The 22,166-nt window shown below is 48.6% G+C and overlaps 4 protein-coding genes across 4 annotated transcripts in view; 3 read left to right on the forward strand and 1 right to left on the reverse strand.

The window, feature by feature from the left end:
• The window catches only part of CD3D (CD3d molecule), a 2,606-nt gene extending 730 nt beyond the window's left edge, over positions 1-1,876 (forward strand). The window contains exons 2-5 of the mRNA XM_026057887.1: positions 17-265; positions 482-613; positions 1,183-1,226; positions 1,538-1,876. Of these exons, the coding sequence (XP_025913672.1) occupies positions 17-265; positions 482-613; positions 1,183-1,226; positions 1,538-1,600 (488 nt within the window). The 3' untranslated portion in view covers positions 1,601-1,876. The remainder of the gene's footprint in view (positions 1-16; positions 266-481; positions 614-1,182; positions 1,227-1,537) is intronic.
• Positions 1,877-5,677: 3,801 nt separating this feature from the next.
• CD3E (CD3e molecule) lies at positions 5,678-11,278 on the reverse strand. The gene is made up of 8 exons (XM_026057979.1): positions 11,172-11,278; positions 10,939-11,053; positions 9,429-9,449; positions 9,110-9,130; positions 8,234-8,449; positions 7,442-7,594; positions 6,352-6,398; positions 5,678-5,995 (listed from the first exon to the last, which is right to left on the reverse strand). The coding sequence occupies exons 2-8, from the start codon at positions 11,021-11,023 to the stop codon at positions 5,939-5,941; spliced, it is 600 nt and encodes a 199-aa protein (XP_025913764.1). The 5' UTR covers positions 11,024-11,053; positions 11,172-11,278; the 3' UTR covers positions 5,678-5,938.
• Positions 11,279-15,471: 4,193 nt separating this feature from the next.
• On the forward strand, positions 15,472-20,105 carry MPZL2 (myelin protein zero like 2). The gene is made up of 6 exons (XM_026057945.1): positions 15,472-15,655; positions 17,994-18,160; positions 18,819-19,029; positions 19,303-19,447; positions 19,886-19,973; positions 20,065-20,105. Exons 1-5 carry the CDS (start codon positions 15,601-15,603, stop codon positions 19,944-19,946), a joined length of 639 nt encoding a protein of 212 aa, XP_025913730.1. The 5' UTR covers positions 15,472-15,600; the 3' UTR covers positions 19,947-19,973; positions 20,065-20,105.
• A 1,828-nt stretch (positions 20,106-21,933) lies between these two features.
• The window catches only part of MPZL3 (myelin protein zero like 3), a 7,712-nt gene continuing 7,479 nt past the window's right edge, over positions 21,934-22,166 (forward strand). The window contains exon 1 of the mRNA XM_026057888.1: positions 21,934-21,991. Coding sequence (XP_025913673.1) covers positions 21,934-21,991 — 58 coding nt within the window. The remainder of the gene's footprint in view (positions 21,992-22,166) is intronic.

Genomic DNA, 22,166 nt, shown 5'->3' on the forward strand with positions numbered 1-22,166 from the left:
GGCGAAGCCCGCTGAGCCGCGCCGCTGTCGCCTCTCTCCGCAGGGGAGGAGGAGGTGGTGGTGAAGGAGGCCAACGGCAGGGTGTTCCTGCGGTGCGGCAGCGGCGAGGCCGACAGCGTTACGTGGTGGAAGGACGGCCGCAGGATCAAAAACGACACGCAGCTGGACCTGGGCGCCATGTACGACGACCCGCGGGGCCACTACGCCTGCAGGCTGCGACGCGGCGGCTCGTCGCAAGAGCTGATGCTCCAGGTGCACTACCGAAGTGAGTGCCGCCCGCCCAGCAGCCTGCGGCGCGCGCCGACGCGTTCGCTCGAGGGCAGCGCCGGCCTGCCGAYGGTTGGCGTTGGTCCCGCCATGCTGCGGGACGGCGCCCCGGGTTTGGGGGCAGAGCTGGCCCAGCTGCCTGGGCCGGTCGGGGCCGGGGGGCTGGGGGCCAGGGCCCCTCTCTCAGCCTCYGTGCCCCTCTTTGCCTTTCCAGTGTGCCAGAACTGCATCGAGGTGGATGCCGCCACCATCTCAGGGATTGTGGTCGCCGACGTCATCGCCACCGTCTTCCTGGCGATCGCGGTGTACTGCATCACGGGCCACGACAAGGGACGCATGTCGCGAGGTGAGGGGTGAGCCCCGCTGGTCGCCCGGGTGCGTGGGGACGTGGGGCGCTTGGGCACCTCTGGGAGCTGGGAGGGGAGCTCACCCCACTGCGTGGGACCTAGGTGCTTTCCGCCACCGCCCTACAGAGCCCAGTCGCTGCGAGCCCCACGCAGCAGCCAGCACGCAGCGTGCCTAGGGTAGCGCCGGGAGGGATCTGTGCGAGCACAGCACGTACCCTTGCTCCCCCCAGCTCAGCTTCYCAGGAGAAGCAGTCAAATACACAGTATTCACCCAAATGTCAACCTGGGGGCAGTGGCTGGGTGAGCAATGGTGACACAGGAACATCTGAGGCCTTGCAAGATGCTGGAGCTCCTTGAGGGCTACACAAGGCAGAAGTTGAGTCCCCAGCCTGGGCCTGCAGTCTCTCTTTATGCACGGGTGATGTGGTGTTCAGGGCTGGGGCTTTCCATCATTCCTCCCACAGGAGGTAAAAGCACAGGACTGAAAGCAGCCGGCTGCTTGGGTTGGCTTACAAATGCTCCCCACACAACTCCCCCTGATCCTTGACCACAATCTTTCTTTGTATAGCTTCTGACAGGCAGAACCTCATTGCCAACGAGCAGCTCTATCAGGTGAGTTTGCGTGTGCGCGTGTGGGCTCTGGCACCTCTGCACGGTGTAGGGGTGCATGGCTGGACAGCCGCGATGGCCCAGCTGCTGAGGGACACATAAGGCCTCAAGACGCTGAGCCGCAGGGATGGTATCATGGTGTTGGTGATCACTTTCTGCTGCGGAGTCCACAGCTGCCTCTCCTAGCATGACCCAGAGGATGGGGCAGGCTTACTCCCCTCTTACTCTCTGGGCTTAAACTCCATGTGTAGGAGCAAAAAGCTGGCCAAAAGCCAGCCACTGTTGTGGCTCACCTCACCTTTTTCTCCTCCTAGCCCCTCGGTGATCGGGACGATGGACAATACAGCCGACTGGCACCTGTCAAGGCCCGCAAGTGAAGAGGAAAGACGTGTGGAGCTGATGACCCCTTCACACCAGGAGTAACGTTACAGCAAAGCCAGCGCCAGCGCCCAAGAGCACAAGCAGCCAGGGTAGGACCCCAGCACCGCCTTAGTAAACTCGCTGCTGGCAGAAGACAGTGTGAGTTTTTGCCCAGAGAGCCCTCCAGCTCCCTGGAGGCCTCCCAGGCTGGGCTGCTTGTAGCTCTCTGCTCTTTCCCTGACCTGCTGCATTTTTGTATTTCTCTGTCATTAAAGATGAGCCTCTTTCATAGCCTCCYGGCTACATCAGTTGTGTTGAGGCCAGGGGAGCTGTGCGGTGCTGCTGGGGGAGGCATGTGTGCGACGTGGTCTGCCTGGATCCCTGCAGAGCCCTAGGGCTCCTGCCTGTCCCGGGAGAGAGAGTGGAGCTGGCACGGAACTGCCAGCGCAGACAGGTGGCCATGGCTATACCACCTCTCTGTGCCTGGATCCAACTGACATCTGGGCTGTCAATGAAGCTGATGGGCAAGGGGTGGGAGACCCTGTGAAGGGAGAGGGCTGCTGCTCCTGCCACCAGGAGAGGCCTTGTCTCATTAAGCTCCCCTTCCAGAATGGGGAGCGGGGACACAAGGAGCACAGCAGCACTCGGCAGGGTCTGCGTCAGGCCTGCAAAGCGTCTGTGTGCCTCAGTCCCCTGCACAGAGCTGGGGGGCTGGCGGGGGGAGGACAGGAGGACCTACCCGCTGCACATGCAAGCCTTGGTGTCTAATTGCAGTCTCCAAACTGCAGAGGCCTGCCAGGTCTCTGGCACCCAGCCAGCCTGCAGGTTGCCCCAGTGCTTTGGGGAGGGAGGCACGAGCAAAGAAGCAGCCATGCTGGCTCCCCAGATCAGCTTGTGTGGGCTGAGCCCAAAGCGGAAATGGAAACGCAGAGGGGGCAAAACCTGCGGCGGAGACTGCAAAACACTTGGCARCAGAGCTGGGCAGGCAGCGAAGGCCAGGGTCAGCCCACGCTCCCCTCACTTCTGATGGGCTCTGGAGGGTCCCCACCCACCTCTGCCTCCCCAGCCCACAGGAGAGAGACCCACTTCCGTGACCARGCCACAGGGATCTTTTGTGAGGCATTTGGCAACCACTCTTTCGGGCCCACTAGCCATTCCAGTGCGCTGACTACAGGATGCAGTCGAGCAAATGTTCAGAACCCTTCCTCTCTCAGCCACCTTTCCAGAAACTGAGCAGCGCTGAGTCTCCCCACGCCGACCCAGCTTYCCCTGGCAAAGTCGCTGCTGCCCAGCTCTGAGCACAAATAGCTAGCGCAGCCTGACCAAAACRGGGGGCAGATACCAGACAGGATTAGCTAGCAGTTAGAAACCTCAGAAACAAGGTTACTCTCCATGTGCGAGTTGTACGCACCTATAAGTTGYATTTTCTTGCTTTTCTAAGAATCTGGGTGATGGGCTTTAAAGAAGACCAGGCTGTGCATTGACCTAGGACTTAGTCATGTAGCGTAAGCTCCAAAAGAGTTAACACTCAGTGAAAACTGGCCACAAATGCGTGACACAAGGTCTCACGTAGAAAAAAAACCCGCAGGCCATGCGAAGCTGTGGGTGYACCCCACATGCCCTTACAGGAATCCCTGTGTGATCAGCCTTGTGCACAGTGAACAAGACAAGGAGTTGTTTTTCTGTGGTGTCAGCTCTTTAGGCAACGATATTTTGCTCTTCGCTGGGGCAGAATAATGCCTTGGTGACTCTTCCCATCTAACCCGCTCCAGTGACACGTGAGCCTGGTATGATTGTTGCAGCTAAGATATGCCAATATCCTCCTTCCATCTGCATGGGCTTCTGAGTAGGGCTTTAGAAAACAAGTGACCAGAGGACTGCTTTACTCTTCTCACCAGCAGATCTCAAAATACTTAGCAATGTGGCTAACCACACTCAGACTACCTTCAGTAGGGGAAAGCCAAGGCAGAGCGAGTATGCAGTGCTCAGGTCAGAAAGCAGGGGAACATTTATAGCTAGTCTATTTTTGAGAGGTTTGTCTCAACACTTCACCCCTGGGGGGGACACAGAACTCTGTCTGTAGTGCTGCTAAGCACAGAGGCAGAGAGATGTTGTCACGGCATTGCGTCGATCCCACCGAGATAAGGAGAGCGTGGGATGACACAGTTTGCGGCAAACCCTAGCAAACATGCAGTCCCATAAATGGTGTCAGAAGCAGTGGATGTAGCTTGGGGCAAAATCTAGCCCTTGAAGACCCAGAGCAGTCCAAGCTCCTCATATCCCGTTTGTGGCAATGGGCTGTATGACTGGGCTGAGTAAGCTGCTTCAGAGCAGTGATTTCAGAGGAGCACTGATGATTTGCAGAAGCTGAGAACCTGGCCCAGTGTTTTTAGAGCTGCTGCTCTTCATATCTTGCAATCTCCCTCCTAGCTGTATAGCGCTTTGCATGATGAACCCAGCTGTGCTGTCTCTAAAACCACATCCTCCAGGGTAAGCACAGCGATCTGAGGCATGAACCTTGCTGTGTGTTGGTCCCCCCCGTGCTGAAACTTCAGGGTTAAACTAGCCTCCCCCACCCCCCTTACTGCAGCCATTTCCTCTCTTCTGAGCTGTCTCTCTGCAGAGCAACAGAAATCTGGCTCGCTCAGCCCGTGCACCTACCCCACTGCTGCTACTTTGGAAACTGCGGCTCCTGTTCACCCCCACCCTGCTCTCAGACCTGCCTTCCTAGGCTGGGTTTGGCGGTGCAATTTTGCATGCCTAACTGTCTGCCCCATCCTGGCACAGTCTGCTCCCAAGCCCTTCGTGTGCTACTGCAAGGTGAGTCAGCATGGCCCCACAGAAGCTCTCAATCTCTCAGACTACCGAGCTGGGAACTCTCTTTTTAGCAGAAACTGTTTTTCTTTAAAAGAAGAAAAACAAGCAGGAAACCTTTTCCAGTGCATATCTTGGGGAGCTGTCTCCCATTTTATTAATTTATCACAAGTTTTTTAATGTACATGATAAAAGTTAAAACAGGTCTTTATCAATGGCAAAGAAGCCTGTCATCTTACTAACAGAGAGAACCCRGCAGAGCTGAAACAGGAGAAAGGGCAGCAATAAAGGACAGATCACAGATATCTATAAATGGAGAAATAAATAAAACAAATTTTCCACTCAGGAAAATGAAACTCCTCCAGCAAACATTCTTGTACAGCCCCTAGGGTACAGCATGCTCCACAAAATGGTTTTATCCTGGACTGTGTTATAGAACAGCAGTAGGAATGGAGTCTCTGCCCCAAAAGTCTCTGGGATGAGAAGGATAACCTAGCAAAAGGGTTTGATGCTCTCTTGGATCTCGTAGGTCCTGGGCATTACCTGCGTGGCCCCAACGCAGTCTTGTCATTCCACTAAACAGGCTGTTTTCAGGGCAGAGTGCTGGTCCTGGGGCTGAGCCAAAGGGGCTCAGTTCCAATCTGGGAAACAGGAAAATCCCCCTTGTGCTGTCCCAGTCAGACTGCAAAGCTGATACTCATTGCTAGGTGGGGGTCCAATCTCAGCTGAAATAGTTAGGAGCCCTGTAATTTAATAGTAACAAAGATCTAATGCTCAGCCAAACACTTAAGCTTCCTAATGGCTGTCAGGATGTTCTGCTGAGGCTCTGAAACATAAAGGACCCTGGATGCAAAGTGGTACTCAGTCCCACTCACTTCCCACAGAAGAAGGGCTGGGGGTGGCTGGACCAGGCTGGGGATGACTGGGCCAGGCTCCGTGTACTGGTAGAAAGGTTTCTCTTTTTTTTTTAAGGCAAAATCATTTTTTGACTAAAATATCTGTATTCAAAGCAGTGGCTTTTCTATTTTGTGTTTAATATACTGGCTGCCTCAGTTCCTTCTGTTACAATCCTGGGCAGCAAGAGCCAAGACAAGCTATGAATATGAGAGCAGGATAGGGTGAGAGGCCAGTTGCTCCGAGAACCATCACCCTGCAGCTGCCAGCTACCCRGGGAGGCATGAGGAGCAAGTGGAGGCATCCACAGCAGAAACGAAATAGAGGAGAAAATCCTGGAGCAGAGAGAAAGAAGTGTGAGGGAAAAGGAGGCCAGGAACCACAAGTAAGGCTGCAGTCCTTTAATGAGAAGGAAAACTTCTCTTGCCAGTATGTTCACCTGTTCCTTTTCCCTAATGTCAGACTGAAGGCAGATGGAGCATGTCAAGGTGGGGCAACTGATGGCAGCAGGGTGCCTGTCCTGTGTAGCCATCTAGCTTATCGCAAAATGCCTGGGCCTCAGGAGGACAGCAGAGATCCGGTATCAAGCTGGGTGGAAGCACTTGGCCCCTCTGCCACTGTTTTCCAGCCTGTCATCCATGGGAATTTCAGAAGCCCCTGGGTTCCAGGCCTGCATACACTTCCCGCTGCCCCTTCCGGATGGGCTGTGGGAACAGCAGAGATGTTAGTTYGGGAACCCTTGTTAACACACGCTCAAACACTCCCAGGTCTTGGTCCACACAACACTCAGAGCAAACCACAACAGACAGAACAACTGTAGTGCTGCTCTGGTAATATGTACAGTGCACCAGAAGCTGCAGTTCTGCTCCTGACTTCCAGTGTCACTGCTAAGAGAAGGGGCTCCACTCTCAGCACCTCCTTCCCCTGCCCCTGGGAAAGCTTGGAGATTTACTGGATGCTTCTCCAAAGGAGCAAAAAGGACAAATGCTACAGATTGCCAGCTCTGGCTATCCCTCCCCGACCAGCAAAAACAGATGGAARAACTGCAGGTTCTCCATACCTCATAGTCTGGGTTAGGAACAGGAGGAGGATGCTGCATCTTCTGACCTGCAACAGAGGAAGAGAGAGGTCATCCTTGGTAATGATTCTTATCCCAGAGTGCAAGGGACTTTCATGGAGATGACCCCGGGTAGTGCTTACCATAGGCCCACTCGCATGGCTTTATCATGAGCTTAGAATTTTTAAAGACCCAACTGATGCAGTCAGGAGGCTGCATGATCATTTATCAGGAAATTGTGAAGAAAAATTTGAAAACATGAAGCCATCATGATCAGAGGCCCAGGCTACAGCTCCACAATACATACACTGGCTCTACACTCCCCTGCCTCAGCAAACTGCACAGTCATGGGCACAGTATCACATTTCTCTTGTGTGCTGTCCTGAGCACACAATATGGAATTAGACTTGCTGAAAGCTTCATATCAGCTTTGTGAAGGCAAGGGAAAGTGGCAATGCCTGATCCTCACAAAGCCTTGAGCAGTGAGCACCCATGATACTTTTCTGACAGGAAGCCCCYGGCACAAATGTCCCTGTCAACATTTCTGGAACAAATCTGAACCAGCAGCATGAGGTCAGCACCTTGCATGACTTTACCCCAGCGTTCATAATCCGTGCGCTCCACTGCTGAACTCACTGTGCCACCAACCATGACTTCAGAAGCCATAAAGTCAAAATTGTAGTTTTAAAAACATTGTGATTTCTAATCCCATCTTCTGTGTGCAGGCCTGACTCTTGGTCTTGAATGCCTGAGATGGCAGCAGAGTGAGCCGGGGCCAGGCTGGGCTTGCTGGCTACACTCGTAAGCTGAGCATCTGCTATACAGTGCTTGCTTCAGCACAGACTCACTGCCGCTACACAACAGCCTGTGAAATGGTTTCCTGTGGGCAGGAAACCTTTGACACAAAATGGCAGCCGCACCCATCCCGTAGAGGAGACAGCCCACAGCAACAGATGTGGCAAGCAGGAGCGGAGGAGTCTGACAAGGCCTTGGAGGCCCAGGGGGAACACAGGCTGCTCCGTCACCACTGGGGGCGAGTTCTTAGCATCCCAGGGAGGTCATGGATGGCAGACGCATCTGACACGGCTCTTACCTCGTGGTCGGCTGCCGGCACCACTGCTTGCTTTCCCCTTCCTGTCCTTGCTGAAGTAATAGACCAGAATCAGCACCCCAAGGGTGATGAGAAGGTCTGCAGTGATGATCCCCGTCACAGCTAGGGCATCCAGCTCCTCACAGTTTGCGCACACTGCCAGAAGGGGAGGTGAAGGTGTTCAGAGACAGACACCCTGACTCTTCAGCACAGGGTAAAGGGAGGAGCTACAGGTCCGAGACATCATAATCATAGTGAGCTTTCTGCTCACAGTGTCTAGGCCTCACTCATCTGCTTAGTGTTAGCAGAAAAGATGCAGCTCTGGGTGGGAAGGAGAAAAGAGCAAACAGAAATGAAGGGGGGGTGGATAGGCTCTTCTGTCACCCCATGCATTTCCATCTGCCAACAATTCCRGGGGCCGATATGTGCAACAACCTCACTACCCTCTTCTATTCTGCATGGCCTTAGCAGGAGGATGCAAAACATCTCCTAGAATATCAGTCCTCTGCTCATGCCTATCTAACTTTGAGCCCAGTCTATCTCTGCCGGATTCCTAGACCTGAATGCAGAGCAGCTGCTCAAATTTCCAGTGTCTCAGAGGTKTAAATCACTGCGTGAGGAGGGAGGGAAACTCTCCCTGGTTGCATGTCGGATCACAGAAACCAGGCTGCATGCTCCTGATGTGAGCCTTCCAGTCTGTGAGACAAGAAGTGCCTCTAGCCTTTGTGATGGACATTACCCATCTATCTTTAGCCCAWGCAGAATTTCTCATAGACAGAGCGCGCTTTCACTCACCTCTGGCCTTCAGGTACATATTATACTTCTGTTGACCTGATGAACAACTCACATTGCCAGGAGAGTTGTCATAATTCTCTATGACGTATTTATTCACATTGTCAGTTGGTTTTGTCAGAGTTGACTTCCAGACTATGTCGCCCTCAGTCACGGGACACGTGATGGTCACTGTAGTTCCAGAAATATCCACCAGGAATTTTGGAGGGGAAGTTGAGCCTACAGGAAGGGAAACCAACATTACAATGGGCTTTTGGACAGGCCACCCTCATCCCAGAAGTCCAGCTGGAGAAGAGCCATCTGAGCCCTCCTTGTCCATCCAGCTTCTTGGAAGTTTCTGAAGTGTACTGATGTTGGGAGTGACAGAGAAGAGACAGGCAGACTGGGGAGGAAATAACTTTCAAACTTGCAGAACCATTTAAAAATTCTGCACCCTGCCTCTACCATGGTAGTTTGTTTTGCCCAATCTTTGATTTTATAGTAAAAATGTAAATTCCCTGTGCATGTGTCTTCTGCGTAGATCGTTTTATTTAGTTTTTACACAGATCTCTTTGCAACACTAAGCAGTATCAAAACACCATCACAGAACATTCAATTTTCTGTCAGAGAGTTTGGCCACATGCCACTGATCATATGCTTGCTAGCCTCTGCAAATGCCATACCCTCTTTGGAGACCCCTAACAATAATTAGGGGCAACTCATAATAGCTGATTTTTTTAATCAGTGATAACAGTAGCAACTAATGAACAGGGAATTGTCCCCTCCTAAAATACTGCTTGAATTCAAATATTTCTACCTGCCTCTTAGTCCTCACTTGTGAGGCATCTGTAGTCTTTATATTATACTAAATAGTTAAGAATGCTGGTAAAGTATACTTACCTTCCCCTGCTTCAGCACCCTCTGCAAAGGAAAGAATAACAAGTGTTAACACATCTGCCTGCTGTTATCTTTTTGCTTGCTGATCTCTGCAAATATCCAACCCTGCTTGGAGATTACTAGCAATAATTAGGGACAATTCATGAGAGCCAATTTTTCAAATCAGTGAGAACAGCAACAATTAATGAACAGGGAATTTTTACTATCCTACAATATTTGCAGAATTCAAATATTTCTGTTTGACTTTTAGTCCTCACTTGTGAGGCATCTGTGGTCTTTTTATCATACTAAATAGTTAAGAACTCTGGTAAAATACACTTACCCTCCTGTGCAGCAGTGCCAACTACAAAAGAAAGAATAACAAGTGTTAACAAATTTAGCTACTGATATCTTATATTTTTCCTACCTCAATGAAATCTTTCCTGAATTCAGCTGCTTGAAAGAGATGGCTATACTCCTCTGTTTGTGTTACATGCATTAGAAACACTAAGTTAGCTGAGACAGGATGTTGTTTTGAAATGRAGTCTTTTCCTTTGGAAGCCATTTTTAAAACAGATTAAAGCAGAATGGAAATTTGACTGGTTTTCCAAGCCTGTTTAAGAAAAAAGGTTTATTGCAAGGTGTAGACTCAACAACTTTGCTTTGTTACCATGGATCAAAGACTACTGGAAAATCATGCCTTGCTTCTGCAGTGAGAACCACTGTCTTCTGCAAGAGTGTACCCAGTGGAGGATTGGACACTAACACTTGATTTAACTTTATGAAGTGGTTTACCTACATGATCATTCTCTCTGGGTAGGAAATGAGTTGCTCCAGTGAGGTCTCTAGAGCTGGAGCATTATAAAACCAATTATCGGGAGGTCTGAATCAGACCTGTGATTTGCTTTAAAGATTTTCTATTTGTTGATAGAAAGTAACACAAGTAAATGGAAGAATGAGCTGCGTTCATGTGCTCAGTTCTGTTGTCTCATCCCGGTTAACGCTTGCTTTACAGAGTGACTTGTAACAAAACTGTAGATCTGAAATTCCACAGGTATAGGACTTGGCTGGAGAGAAGGTGATCTGATGCTTTATTCTTTATATAAGATGAATTTAAATATGAAAAAGAACAGGGCATTGCCAAACCAAATGTTTTCTATCTTCTCAAAGAATAGCAGTTGGTATTTGCCACACATTTGGCAGAGTTGCTATAGTCTTATTTAAGTATCTTTTAATTATCTTTCAGACTTACCTCTCATAGTTACCAGCTTCTTTATAATCTTTGCAGATACTCTGCACTTCATCTTAAAAAAGCTTTCCAAATACTGGTCAATTCACCCTGGCAACACAGAAGAATGCTGCCACTCCCATGTTATCATGGTGAATCTGAACACAAAATGGAAGTGATCTACCCAAGACCACGAACCAGTTTAAGAAAAGTGCATAAATAAATATTAGAAATAGAATGAAAAGTAAAGCCTCGGGTTCTTACAGTACACGCTGCTGCAAAAGTACTGCCTTCAAGCTCCAACTCTTACACTTCACCCACAGCACTGCATAAATTTTGAAGACCAGGTGTTTTAGTGAATTAGCTAGTAAGCAAAAATCCAGTAGGGACCTTAGGTTCTTTCCTCTAGCCTGAGAGKGCTGGATTCCCATTTCCCTGTCCCTGCACCTGCACTTTGAAGGGAATACTCAGTCTGGAGAGCAGCGGCTCCACAAGCACTGTGCACAACAGAAGATGGGGCTGCAGGTACTTTGCAAAACCAGCCGCACACTCCCCTGCTTTCTCCTCTGCCGACTYGGGCAGCCGCTCTTCTGATCCCCATGGGCTGCTGGCCGGTTGTACTCACCCACACACAGCAGGAGTCCCAGAAGGAGCAAGGAAAGCTCAAACCTCATCCTTGTGTTCCTCATTCTCCTGCTCTTCTCTGCCATTCCTGATCAAATTGGCATCACTGAGTCTGGCTGTGAAGGAAGAAAGAACACATTGGCTTTTCAAGTTCTGGCTTACAAGAAAGAGGCCCAAGATTTTTTTCCCAGAATTGTGTACGGCGATGAACTGAGCAGCGCCGAGGAGACTCACTGTTTCCAGTGAAACCTGCAGGCAGCCAAGAAAGACACAGAACACGTATGATAAAAAAACGCATGCCAGGAAGTGCGGAGGCTCAAAATGTCTTCACTTTTGAACGTCATTGACAGCAAGGGTTGGCTGCTCTGCACCAGCCCAGTTCAAGACTCAGGAGAACTGCTGTAACTGCCTCAGGAGCAGTAGGAGAGATGAACAAGCCCACATTAGATGAGCCTTCAGAACCATCCTAACAACTTTTTAAAGTGAGCACTTTTGAAAGTTGAACTGTTGCAAGCAACTTAGCCTAGCGAGGGAATAAACAAAGGAACCCCAAATGCTACAAGAAGCTCAACAGCTAGAAACACTCTACGGCCAGCAGAAATGAGCCTTTAAGTTCCTTGAAGTAGCACCGGCTTCAGTGATTGTATTTGCTTGACTCCTACCATGCCACTCCTTCTCTGGATGCTACAGGAACACAGGACATTAATAGYAGTAATGACATGGACAAAAACAGGGTAAAAAGACCCAAAAAAGGGAGAGAGAAAACCCAGTAAGGAAGAGATGCAGATCATATTTATAATTGAGTTAACTAGCTGGGCTTTTATGCTGCCAAGCCTAGTGCCAGCTGGGACGGGGCTTGTGTGACTGGTTCAGCACTATGTCAAATGCTGTCTTGCAATTGCTGCTGTCTTTTTCTCGGTTCACACAAGACCCCAATGGGGGTTTTTAGTCACTGATGACATGACCTGGATTTTAACTTTGTTCTTTCACTATAACACATCCCATCTGTTCCTGCTGCCTCTTCAGGAGCAGCATTGCTCTCCCACTTGCCTGCTCCTCACCCAAACTCTCCTCTGCGTACRCACGACAGTGAGGAGCACAGCGAAAGGAAGGGTGACTAAGCACAGCAACACGTGCTGCAAGCCTCTGAACTGGAGCTAAAGTTCTGCTCCAAACAGATATTTCACGACATTTTTTCCTTTTGTGAGGGAATGTATTTAACTGTTCTGTTCTCTGTGTCTCTTCAACTTCAGTATGAGACTGCAAAAACAATTACACATTTTCATGCAGCACTTACACTCATGTTATGAATTGCACTTATAATAAAATCTGCTTTATTCCATTAATTCAYATTTATTTCTGTCAACTCATTGGTCAAGTAGTCCCCACAAGAGGGAAATACAAAGAGGAAAGGCTAAGACCATTTGGAAAAAGCCTTTGCCTTATCAGCTGCCAAAAGCAGTAGGGAACATGGAGTGGAAAATCCCACCCGAAAGGCCGAGACATCCTTCCATGCAAAGCTAGGAGGAGTCCAGACCTTGTGCTCAGACATCGCTGCCACTGTGCCTACGTGGAGAGTTTGCACTGTCTTTTTTGAAAGTTTTCTATGCACTGAGTTTCCTTGGGTCTAATAACCCTGGTAAAAGTGGCCTGACTCCACTAGAGGGGGCTCCCACCCCTTCCAACGCGCTCTGCTCTCACATGGGTCACTCCTGCCTGCCTTGGTAAAGYGGAGCAAAGGGAACCTTCTCTTCCCAGACCTCTACCAAAGGCAGGGGCCTTTCCAAACTTCGCTTCCAGCAGGGATGCTGCCATGGACAAAGTGGGAACACACTCACTGTCATTTTGTCTCCCTGCGCTTGAAGCCTACAGAGGTACTTCTGCCGGCAGAGCTGCTCAGGTGGCTGTGAGAATAGCAGGGATTTTAGGAAATGTGTCMAAAGGAGCCATTGCAAAGCCAGCCAAGGCTCCCTCCTTCCACAAGAGTGCTCTGGTTCTGCTCCTCCATGGATGTCTGAATTCCTTTCCAGATGCCTGGGAGGATGGAGCTGGCTTCTTRCTGCTTCCCAAGAGCTCACCATTTAATGGCATCGCTAATCACAGTGTTGTGGGGCTCTCTTTAGCTGACAGACATTTCTTTTACTTAATCCTGTTTCAGAGTGAAAAATCTGAGAATTTCAACAGCTTMAATTTCCCAAAGAACAGACTCTAGGAGCCCTATCTGGGATCACGTTTCCTTGCTTCGCTGCAGTGCACAATGCACTGAATAAGCCCTCTTTCCTCTGAGGAGAGCCAGTCAAGACCAAATGTTCACTCTAAAACCACTGCAATTACAACAGATCAGCTTCTCCCAAGACAAGAAAGTGTTGCTTGGAAAGACTGAACCAGTCTCCTTCACCTGAAAAAGGATACAATGGCTAAAAATCAGAGCCTGTGCTGAAGTGCTGCAAGTTCAGACCTGAGCTGAGGTTGCTGAGTAGCAATTACAGAGCAATTCCTAGCACTGTTAGGAATCTGCAAGCTGTGGGATTCTGCAGAATGGTCGTAATGAGGACTTAGCCCTTCCAGGTCCCACCTGCGTGCACTGAATATAGTGTGTATGCTCCGATCATACATGGTGCATGCACAGAGAGCTCAACGTATCTGAGATGTGTCAATCTTACACGTGTGCATAATGGTCTTAAGCCAGAGGAAGACCCCTGTTTTCCCTTCCTCTTGCCTTTTTTCCTCTTCTGGAATGTTTTTTCCCCCACTCCTTTTCATTTCTGTAACTTCAATTCTTCCCCCAAGTTTTTTAGGTCATCATAAAAATCAGCACTTTTTCAGTCATACGGGAACATTGGGAAGTCCCCTTCTATACTTCCCAGAGCATGCACAGAACAATCATTCACGTTAACCTTGTTTTCCCAGCTCAGTTTTGCACAAAAACCTCTCACCACCTTACTCCAGCAGTTAACTTTTAACCCTCAGTGTGAATGATGCTTTTTTTCCACAACAAACCAACTCCAGCAAACTGCCTGCKAAGCACTGCCTTACAGATATTTCCAACAAAACCCCCAAAGGCAAAAATATCCTCCATTTGCAACCTCCCCAGCATAATAAATTCTTATGGTGGCAGTGGAAGAAATCGAAATGATGTTTTGGAATAGTAACTGAGAGGAAATCTGGGGAGATGCCGTGATGAAGGGCTAATACACAGCCAAACTATTTTCATGGAAATAGAGGTCATGGTGTCTTAGAACAGTTAGCAGTGACATGCTAGCAGAGACAGGGTTCCCTGTACTGCTCTGTGGACAGCTTCTGTGGCTGAGGGCCTCAGCGCTTTCTCCTATGGCCAAATTTTTAACTTGAAATTTTAAAGTTAAAAATACCTTCAGTACTTTCCGAGGAAACTGCTGCAAGGATGTTATGACAGCGAATGKGAAGAGAGATGCCCACATGGTTGCTCATTACCAGGAAGTCTGAGAGTCCTGCTGCTGTCCTCTTTCCATCAAAGCCTTGTTCTGGCCAGTTGTGACATCCTCTCAGTGTGCCCCAGCTAACCCAAAACATCCCGACTGGAGCACGCGCAGCTGAACAGCGAGACCGCCCTCACTCTGCACCTTGGTCCTCGGCTAAAGGGGACCTTTCAAAATGCCCAGAAGTTAGTGCCATCCTCCCCATCCCTGCCTTGGCACCACTGCAAGGACAATTAGCACCAGTGAGAATCCAAGCTTCTAACCTGGCATGACTGTTTGGAAACAGTCCAAGGACCAGACACAAACAGACCCACAGCCAGTAGCAAATTCTGCTGGAAAGTGATTTATGGTTCTCTCCTGCAAACATCCTTATCTTGCTAACACACACGCACAACTCGGTTCCACACTCTGACAATTGCCACACTCCACCAGCAAAACGTTCTGTGTCCCACTGAGTTTCTCTAGTTCCTTGTGCTGCTTGTTAAGCAGTGGGATTCCCCTGCTGTGCCTGGACTACCACTGGGCTGGACTCATGTCCAATGTAATTGTCTTTTGACTTTTCCGAGCAGTTTTCAAGTGCCAGTTAAYTCAGTCTCACAATTCTTCTGTGGGATGGCTGCAACTAAGTAACCTTACAGGATGATGATGACTTCATTTTACTGCCGGTATCTGCGTTTCAGTAAGACATTTCCATCCTCTGGATGTGTGTGCACATTGCTGCCGCAGACCTGTTTTGGCTTGCTTTTTTTCTATTGTTTGCAGGTTTCTGTCAAACAAATAGCCCTCATCCCTTTAGGCTATAAACACCTTAAGGCAAATTTGCTTTTAGGACCAAAATTACCTCCCACAAGAGGGGAGTGGTTTCAAGTGGAAACTGGGAGGAGGGATGATTGCAACACAAAAGAGCAAAGGAATATGGGAGCAGAAGAAATTAATCTTACCTTGAAAATCTCCCTGTTTTACCCACAGAGGTGAGCTGTGCTGGCCGCACCTTGCCTTTCAGTGCCGGGGCAGGGGAGTGCTCTGTGACTCAAGCAGGAGGAAACGCTCACATTGCCTTGCAGGCCAAGCTGAAAGGAAGGAATTTGCTCTAGTGTCCCAGGAAGGCTTTCAGGAATTCATCTTTTAATCGGTCATCGGGAGCCCCAAACGAAGTTCTTTTTACCTGCACTGCTCAGCCTCTGGAGTACGAACTTGTCTTCCTGATGCATGGCCCCAACTGGCTGGGTGCTGTGCTCTTCCTTGGGGTACAGCTCCGAGGTAAGGAAACCTGGTTTTGTCTGGCCTCAGCTGCATCTTGACTTTCCTCTTCTGATCAGTAAATTACCAACCTCATTGAGGCAGTGACTTTGCAGAAGTCTCAGACGTGTTGTGGACGATCACTATGATTCTTTCGGTCTTGGGTTCGCTGTGAGTGACATGAAGTGATTGAGTTTCTTGGACAAACAGGTTTAGGTGTGTTCACGTGGAAGAAGAACACTGAGCTCATTCTGAGCTCCAGTTACACCTCTTTTTGGCCCCTGCCTCAATCGCTGCTCCCGCCAGGACTCTGGACTTTACTCTTAGATGTTTGTTTCACTATCTTTGTTACTTGACAATCAGAGCTTGTTAAACGGGGCTGGGTTTAGATCCTTTACGCTGCAATGAATCCAGAGCAATAATAAACTTACTTGAATTTTCAGTGGTTTACATCAATATAACTGGAAACAAAATTTGGTCTAAGAACACCATATCCTCCTTTTCCAAACACATCAGCACACAGATACTTTTGGCATTCTGTTGTGAAAAAATACTTTATGCTCAATTCCTACATTTGCTCTTTTTAAGAAGTTTAAAATGAAARGAAGATTTGACACTGAATCTTTGGTTGTGAAACATGATCTCTGCCAGTGAAGTGTTCAAATGTGAACACCTTCAATGTTTTGGCATTTCAAGTATTTTCTTCTTTGAGAAAAGAAATTATTTGGCAAGAAAGTTTTGGCAAGAAATTATTTTCAAAAAGATAAATCCATTGCATTTTCAGATTATGAAGTACACTGACTAGAYCACAGATTTAAAGATTGGACTGCCTATCCAGCTACTGAGAATTAGTAAATGAAAACATATAGGTAATACAGGAAAATGTATTAGTTGTCTCTGTTATAAAACTACACCCTACTAGCCCAGATAAGCTATTTTTCACTTGAGTCAACACTGTGGTGAGTTAATTTATCTTCCTGCAGTGACCAGAAATTATTGCTAGATTCTTCTTTTGCTAGGTTAGTTCTACCAGTGAGTAAAAGGAAAGTTATGGGAGTACGTGATCAGGAACAGGGGGGACTGCTGCATGCAGTAGCAGCATGATTATTAGATCAGCTCTGCTGTTTTGTGGAAACTAACCCAGAGGGACGAGGTTTTGCCAGTTCAGAGAGTTGAGGCAGTCAGGCAAGCAACACAGTGATCATGGGGAAAAAAATGGGAACCTACAGCATCACTGTTTTTGTAGCAGCAATCTGCTAGACTGGTTGGACCATTTATGGAACAGCAGGGCGAGCCAGAGGACAACTGGGGCTTGAACCTGAGCAGCATCTTCACAAACAACCCTTTTGCTTTCTTATTTTCCATTTTTCTTCTTTCTCTGTCTTTATGCTCTCTCTTTTACTGCTTGTCTATCTTTCTGGGTAGCCTAACTTGATACTAACTTATTTTTAAAGCAGCAGCTGTGGTGGTTTGGTTAACAGAGGATGTTTCTTTAACAAATGCTTACAGATTTACCATGAGGATTTCCTGCACAAAGTTCCCCAACCTGCTTTGACTGTAATTGTCCAGCAGTGCTGTTAACCTTCTCAACAGGCACTTCTTGCATTAGTAAGAGCAGCTTTCACCATGACGGGCAGGATACTCAAACTGATAATACGAAGTGTATAAAAGAAAGTCTGTCTAGCCTCTGTGGGATGGGAATTGGCAATTGTTTATAGGTGCTCAGCAGTGTACCTGAAAGGACAGGACTGCTTTTCTAAAGGGAACTGCCTGGGGAACAGAGCGCAGTAGAATGTAATCACCTGTAAGAAGGTGACCAGGACAAGCGCCCGAAAAGTTAGGAGGCATCCTTAGCGCCCATCAGCAGCAAGTGTATATTGCCAAGTGTTTATTGCACCTCCTAGGTGTCAAGCTTGTTTATCCCTGAAAAAGGCAGAAGAGAAACATTTCCCCCCCAAAACAATATGATATCTATTGCCCCTACAGGCAAGCCTTTCTCAGTGGTCTCCACTCAAACAGTTGTCAGATCTGTAAATGTTTAACTGTACAGCCACAACACTCCCAAGAAAGCTCTGTACCATCAGCTCAGATGAATGCAAACTTCCCCTGAAACCAGCACTGCATGGCTTGCGTATCAATTAACAAAAGCCAGGAAGTACATGGGATCTCTTGGTATTTGCATATGTAAGATTGCACCCTCAGTAATTAAATCTGTATCCTTGTGATCATCAGGTTAAACATTAACAGGGACAAATAAGGCAGGCTCCATCATAGCTTGAGAGTAGATAAGGAAAAGCACTGAGTTTACTCCCAGACAGTAGTTTTCTTTAGCTCTAACCCCTTGCTGTTTTCCCCGCAGCACTGTGGCCTGTGGCAGCTGTGGAAGTTCACACTTCCAAGGAGGTGGATGCTGTGAATGGAACTAACCTACGCTTAAAATGCACCTTTTCTAGCAGCAGCCCTATTAGCCAGCGACTGTCAGTGACCTGGAACTTCCAGCCCGAGGACCAGAGCTCTCATGAGCCAGTGAGTGAGACCTTTATGCTTCATTTCACTGATGCAGACTTGCTCAGACAAATCTCTCCCAAGGCACAGCACTGGGTAAGCCCAGTGACTGTAACAATTCCAGGTGTAGGTATGGGCAAGCACAGCAGCTGTGCGCAAGTATGTACGTCTTGGACCRTCTCTCTGCTATTCAAAATAATTAATCTAAGCAAAAAGTTTGTTTACAGACCCTGRTTAAAGAAACAATTTTTATGTTTAGTTTTGGGTAATCAGGGTTAAAATATCCTGGGCCTGATGAAACCATACCTGCTTATGCCACAGTTGAACCTTATGTCCAAGCTAAGGTCCTGCACTGACTTGACTTACAGAATGGCTTGCGTTGGCTAACGTGGCAGTGTAAGCAGGTCAACGAGTACTGTAAGATAAGTGAAAAACAGCTGAACACAGCCTAACACAGCCTTAGGCCTGAGCAGGACAGAGGTAGCACGGCTGCCAGAGCAAAGGTACTATCACTCTGAGGAGCGAAACGGTCTCAGAGCTCATTGAGAGGGCCAAGTCGTCACAGCTCTCCTCTGCTTGGGCCATGTGCCTCTGCCTGTGCCACTCAACTTTCATGCATTGCTTCCATCACACGTGCTGCACACTGCATAGGAGTGATAGTTTCCTTCCTTTCATATAGGTATTCTATTACCTCAAGGAGCCCTACAAGATGACCACTGGGCGGTTTAAAGAGCGAGTCACCTGGGATGGGAATATTCAGCGTAAYGATGTTTCCATCGTTATCTGGAATTTGCAGCCCTCTGACAACGGGACATTCACATGCCAGGTGAAGAACCCACCAGACGTTGATGGCACAATAGGTGAAGTGCGACTCAAAGTTGTGCAGAAAGGTGAGAGGCCAAGAACCGCCCCCAGAGGTCATGTGAAGTTAGCCACTGCAAAGCATTGTCAGGTCTTCCTCCTCATCTGTGAAAATGTATGGAAGAAAAGGGATTACAAAGAGAACGTGGGAGGATAGTTAATGGATACAAGGAGAGAGGCGCGTGAGGAAAGGTTATTCAGAGGATACAGGTTTCCAGCCTCATAACCGGTCCCCTCAGTTTGTCCCTCTTGCTCATTGACCTGTTTCTCTCTTGCTCATTTACCTGTTTCTCTCCATGCAGTGCATTTCTCAGAAATCCACTTCCTGGCGGTGGCCATTGGGTCTGCTTGTGTTCTGATGATCATTGTGGTGATAGTTGTGATTTTCTGTCGACATCATCGGAAGAAACAGCAAGAGAAGAGGACTGAGGTGGCAGACACAGAACTGTAAGGACAGAGGAAAGAGAAAGGCTGCTGGGAAACCTGGTCAAATATATCTTCATGATCATTCTGAATCATTGGCTTGGATCCTACACTAAGCATCTACAGTGCAAAACTGCTAACACAATTAGCAATAATTGGCTGATTGCTTGCAGTCAGAACAGAGCCCCAGGATGAATGGTCTTTGGATTCCTCATTTTGCTCTTGCCCTTCAAGGTKGCTTCCCACTCAGAGCAGGAGCCAGCTGTGGCAGTGGTGGTTGGCAGAAGATCACTCTGTTCTTTCATCCATAAACCTGACACTGTGGTCACCATCCCTGTAAAATGCCTATTACCATATCRTATAACTTCTTATGTTATATATGCTATATGTAACTCAGAATCTGATGCTGCTGCTCAGCATATCGGATGCTGATTTTGGCTTTTTAAATTTTTTTATTAACAGTACCGAAAAGGAGAAGCTGAAGATTAGAGAAGAAAAGGAAGCCACTCCATTAGAAGACTAGAGGTCTTTAACAGTATATACAATGCAGGTATCTATTCAAACATTCTCTAATTAATGTCCCGGGGTTACTGCAGGCTTTCAAAGAAGGTTTTACTTAGGTATTTCACCTCTRTTCACAGTCAACAGGTCATGGTGGCCATAAACACAAACTACTGAGACCATAGTTGAACTTTGCTCATGGAGGAGCCTTCAGAGACAGAATGCCAACTGAACGGGCAGTGGAGACAGAACTTCCTCTTAACCCTGGAAGAAGTTTCTCCACCTTAGTGTTGAGGATCATTGGTAGGAAAGCTTTCATTGCTGCTTTCCACTGCTTATCTGTTTTGTGGATAAAGAGGAATGAACTAATTTCCTTTCACCAGTTTTGAATCGGCTTCTTGTTTCATTTAATCTTCAYTGTTTTAAATTGCTACAGGAAGACTGAAACCTGTTTGCAGATTTGCTGGCTTTGCTGAAACATTTCAGCATAATTTTTACCACTCAATTTCTGAGGTCACCAGTTGCATCTGCTATTTTTATTTTCAACAGTAAACCATAGTAATGTACCTCTGTTTTGTTTTTCTTATAATCTTTCTTCTTAGGTACTTCTAAAGCAGATGGTGAATGCTTGTAATTTCAGATGTTAAGACAAAGCTGAATTACAGACRACTGATGCTGCAAGTGTGGTATCCCTGCTCAACCTGAAATTCTTGCAGGAAAAGAGGGTGACATTAACATAAGTTGCAAGGTGTTATCTGCTCTGAAGAAGAAGAAAAATCCCCAAAGATTTGAACAAAATGCCAAGATAGCTAGCTGGAGATTTGCAAAGTATCCAAGCAAACACACACTCTTGCACCTTAAAAATTAAAASGTACAATTGGGTTGCCCTGTTGTTCCTCCCTCAAAAACTTCTTTAATGTCACTAAAAAAGAAGACTGTGTAGATGAGGGATCAGAGGAGCAGCTAGTTGCTATAAAGYATTTTAAATTCCTTTGCTGCTTTAAATGGAAAGTGCTACAGTTTGGGAATGTGTGCAGTTTAACAGGGTTTCGCAATGGATGTATTTTTCATATTGATCTTTTTTTAATCCGCTCAGCTTTGTAAAATATGATAGCTGAAAACACTGCATTTCTACGGAGCAGCACGTGGCTTTGGCAGCTYGCCTCTCATTCCCGCTCCCCTTCTYCCCTGACCTCCTTTTCACGCYGCTGCTCCCCAAGGCGTTTCGTGTGAATCGCCGAGCTCGGAGGCGCAACGTAACGCCGCTTTTCGCTAGTGAGCGGGCGCACGTGCACGACTGCAGCCGCCCCATGCCGGCAGTCGGCGGCAGCTGCCGCTGTCCGAGCACAGACTGCCCTGGGYGCACCGACACGCCGGAGTTTAATCGGGGATCAGCAGGCAGCGGCCGGCAGCACGGCTTCAGGCTTCCCGAAGCGGCACTCTTATCTCGCTTTCTCCGGGTGCTACTTAGCGTCGCACGCTAATAACATAAAAGCGCCGCTTACTGCTGCCTTTGATGCATTTACCACATCCTCGCTACTTCAGCAGACTTCATCAGACTGAGACGAAGCCCCAAGTCATTAAAACCAACCGAGCTTTTACTGTATTTGACCAGCACTAAATCAAAATATCGGCCTGTTTGTGTAAAGAGTGTCTTTATRACTTTACGACTTTACCTGTGATGTGCTGGCCACATTATCTGTTTGTATGTTTTCTTTTTCTATCATGCGTGTTATAAATAAACTTGGTTTGCGGATAGCAGTGACAGCATGGCATAACTGCTGCAGCACTGGGGGAAGCCGCGCTGCCGCTGCCTCCTCGGCCTTTGAAACGATCGTTTTGTCCGGTCTGCACGGGCCAGCCGGGCTGCGCGGGGCCGCCGTCCCCCACCCCCGGGCGGGCCGGTGCCCCCTGTCCCCCGCCGGCCGGCCTTTCCCCCCGCCCGCGCCCCACAGCCACAGGCCGGGCCGGGCCCGGCGGCCCCAGGTGTGAGGCGAGGCCCCGTCGCCATGGCGACCGGCGGCGGCCATCTTGGGCCTGCCCCCGCCCTCACCTGCGCGCCCGCAGGTGAGCCGCCATGTTGCGGCGCTGAGCGGAGGCGGCGGCCGGGATGCGGCGCGGCGGCGGCGGCCGGCTCGTCCCGCGGGGAGTCCTGCTCCTGCTCGGTAAGAGGGGCGCTGCGGGTGGCGGGGGTCCGGCGCGGCGCGGCCCGAGGGCGGTCCGTGGGCTCCGGCGGCCCGTG

Source organism: Apteryx rowi, unplaced genomic scaffold (assembly GCF_003343035.1).
Source record: "Apteryx rowi isolate R43461 unplaced genomic scaffold, aptRow1 scaffold_141, whole genome shotgun sequence".
Taxonomy (NCBI): Eukaryota; Metazoa; Chordata; class Aves; order Apterygiformes; family Apterygidae; genus Apteryx; species Apteryx rowi.

Excerpts from the sequence above, each read along its gene's own strand:
- CD3E (XM_026057979.1), bottom strand. The coding sequence starts at position 11,023 with ATGGCAGAGAAGAGCAGGAGAATGAGGAACACAAGGATGAGGTTTGAG. Across the intron at positions 9,450-10,938 it reads GGGACTCCTGCTGTGTGTGG|TTGGCACTGCTGCACAGGAG; the intron begins GTGAGTACAACC and ends TTTCTTTTGTAG. Across the intron at positions 7,595-8,233 it reads TATGTACCTGAAGGCCAGAG|TGTGCGCAAACTGTGAGGAG; the intron begins GTGAGTGAAAGC and ends CCCTTCTGGCAG.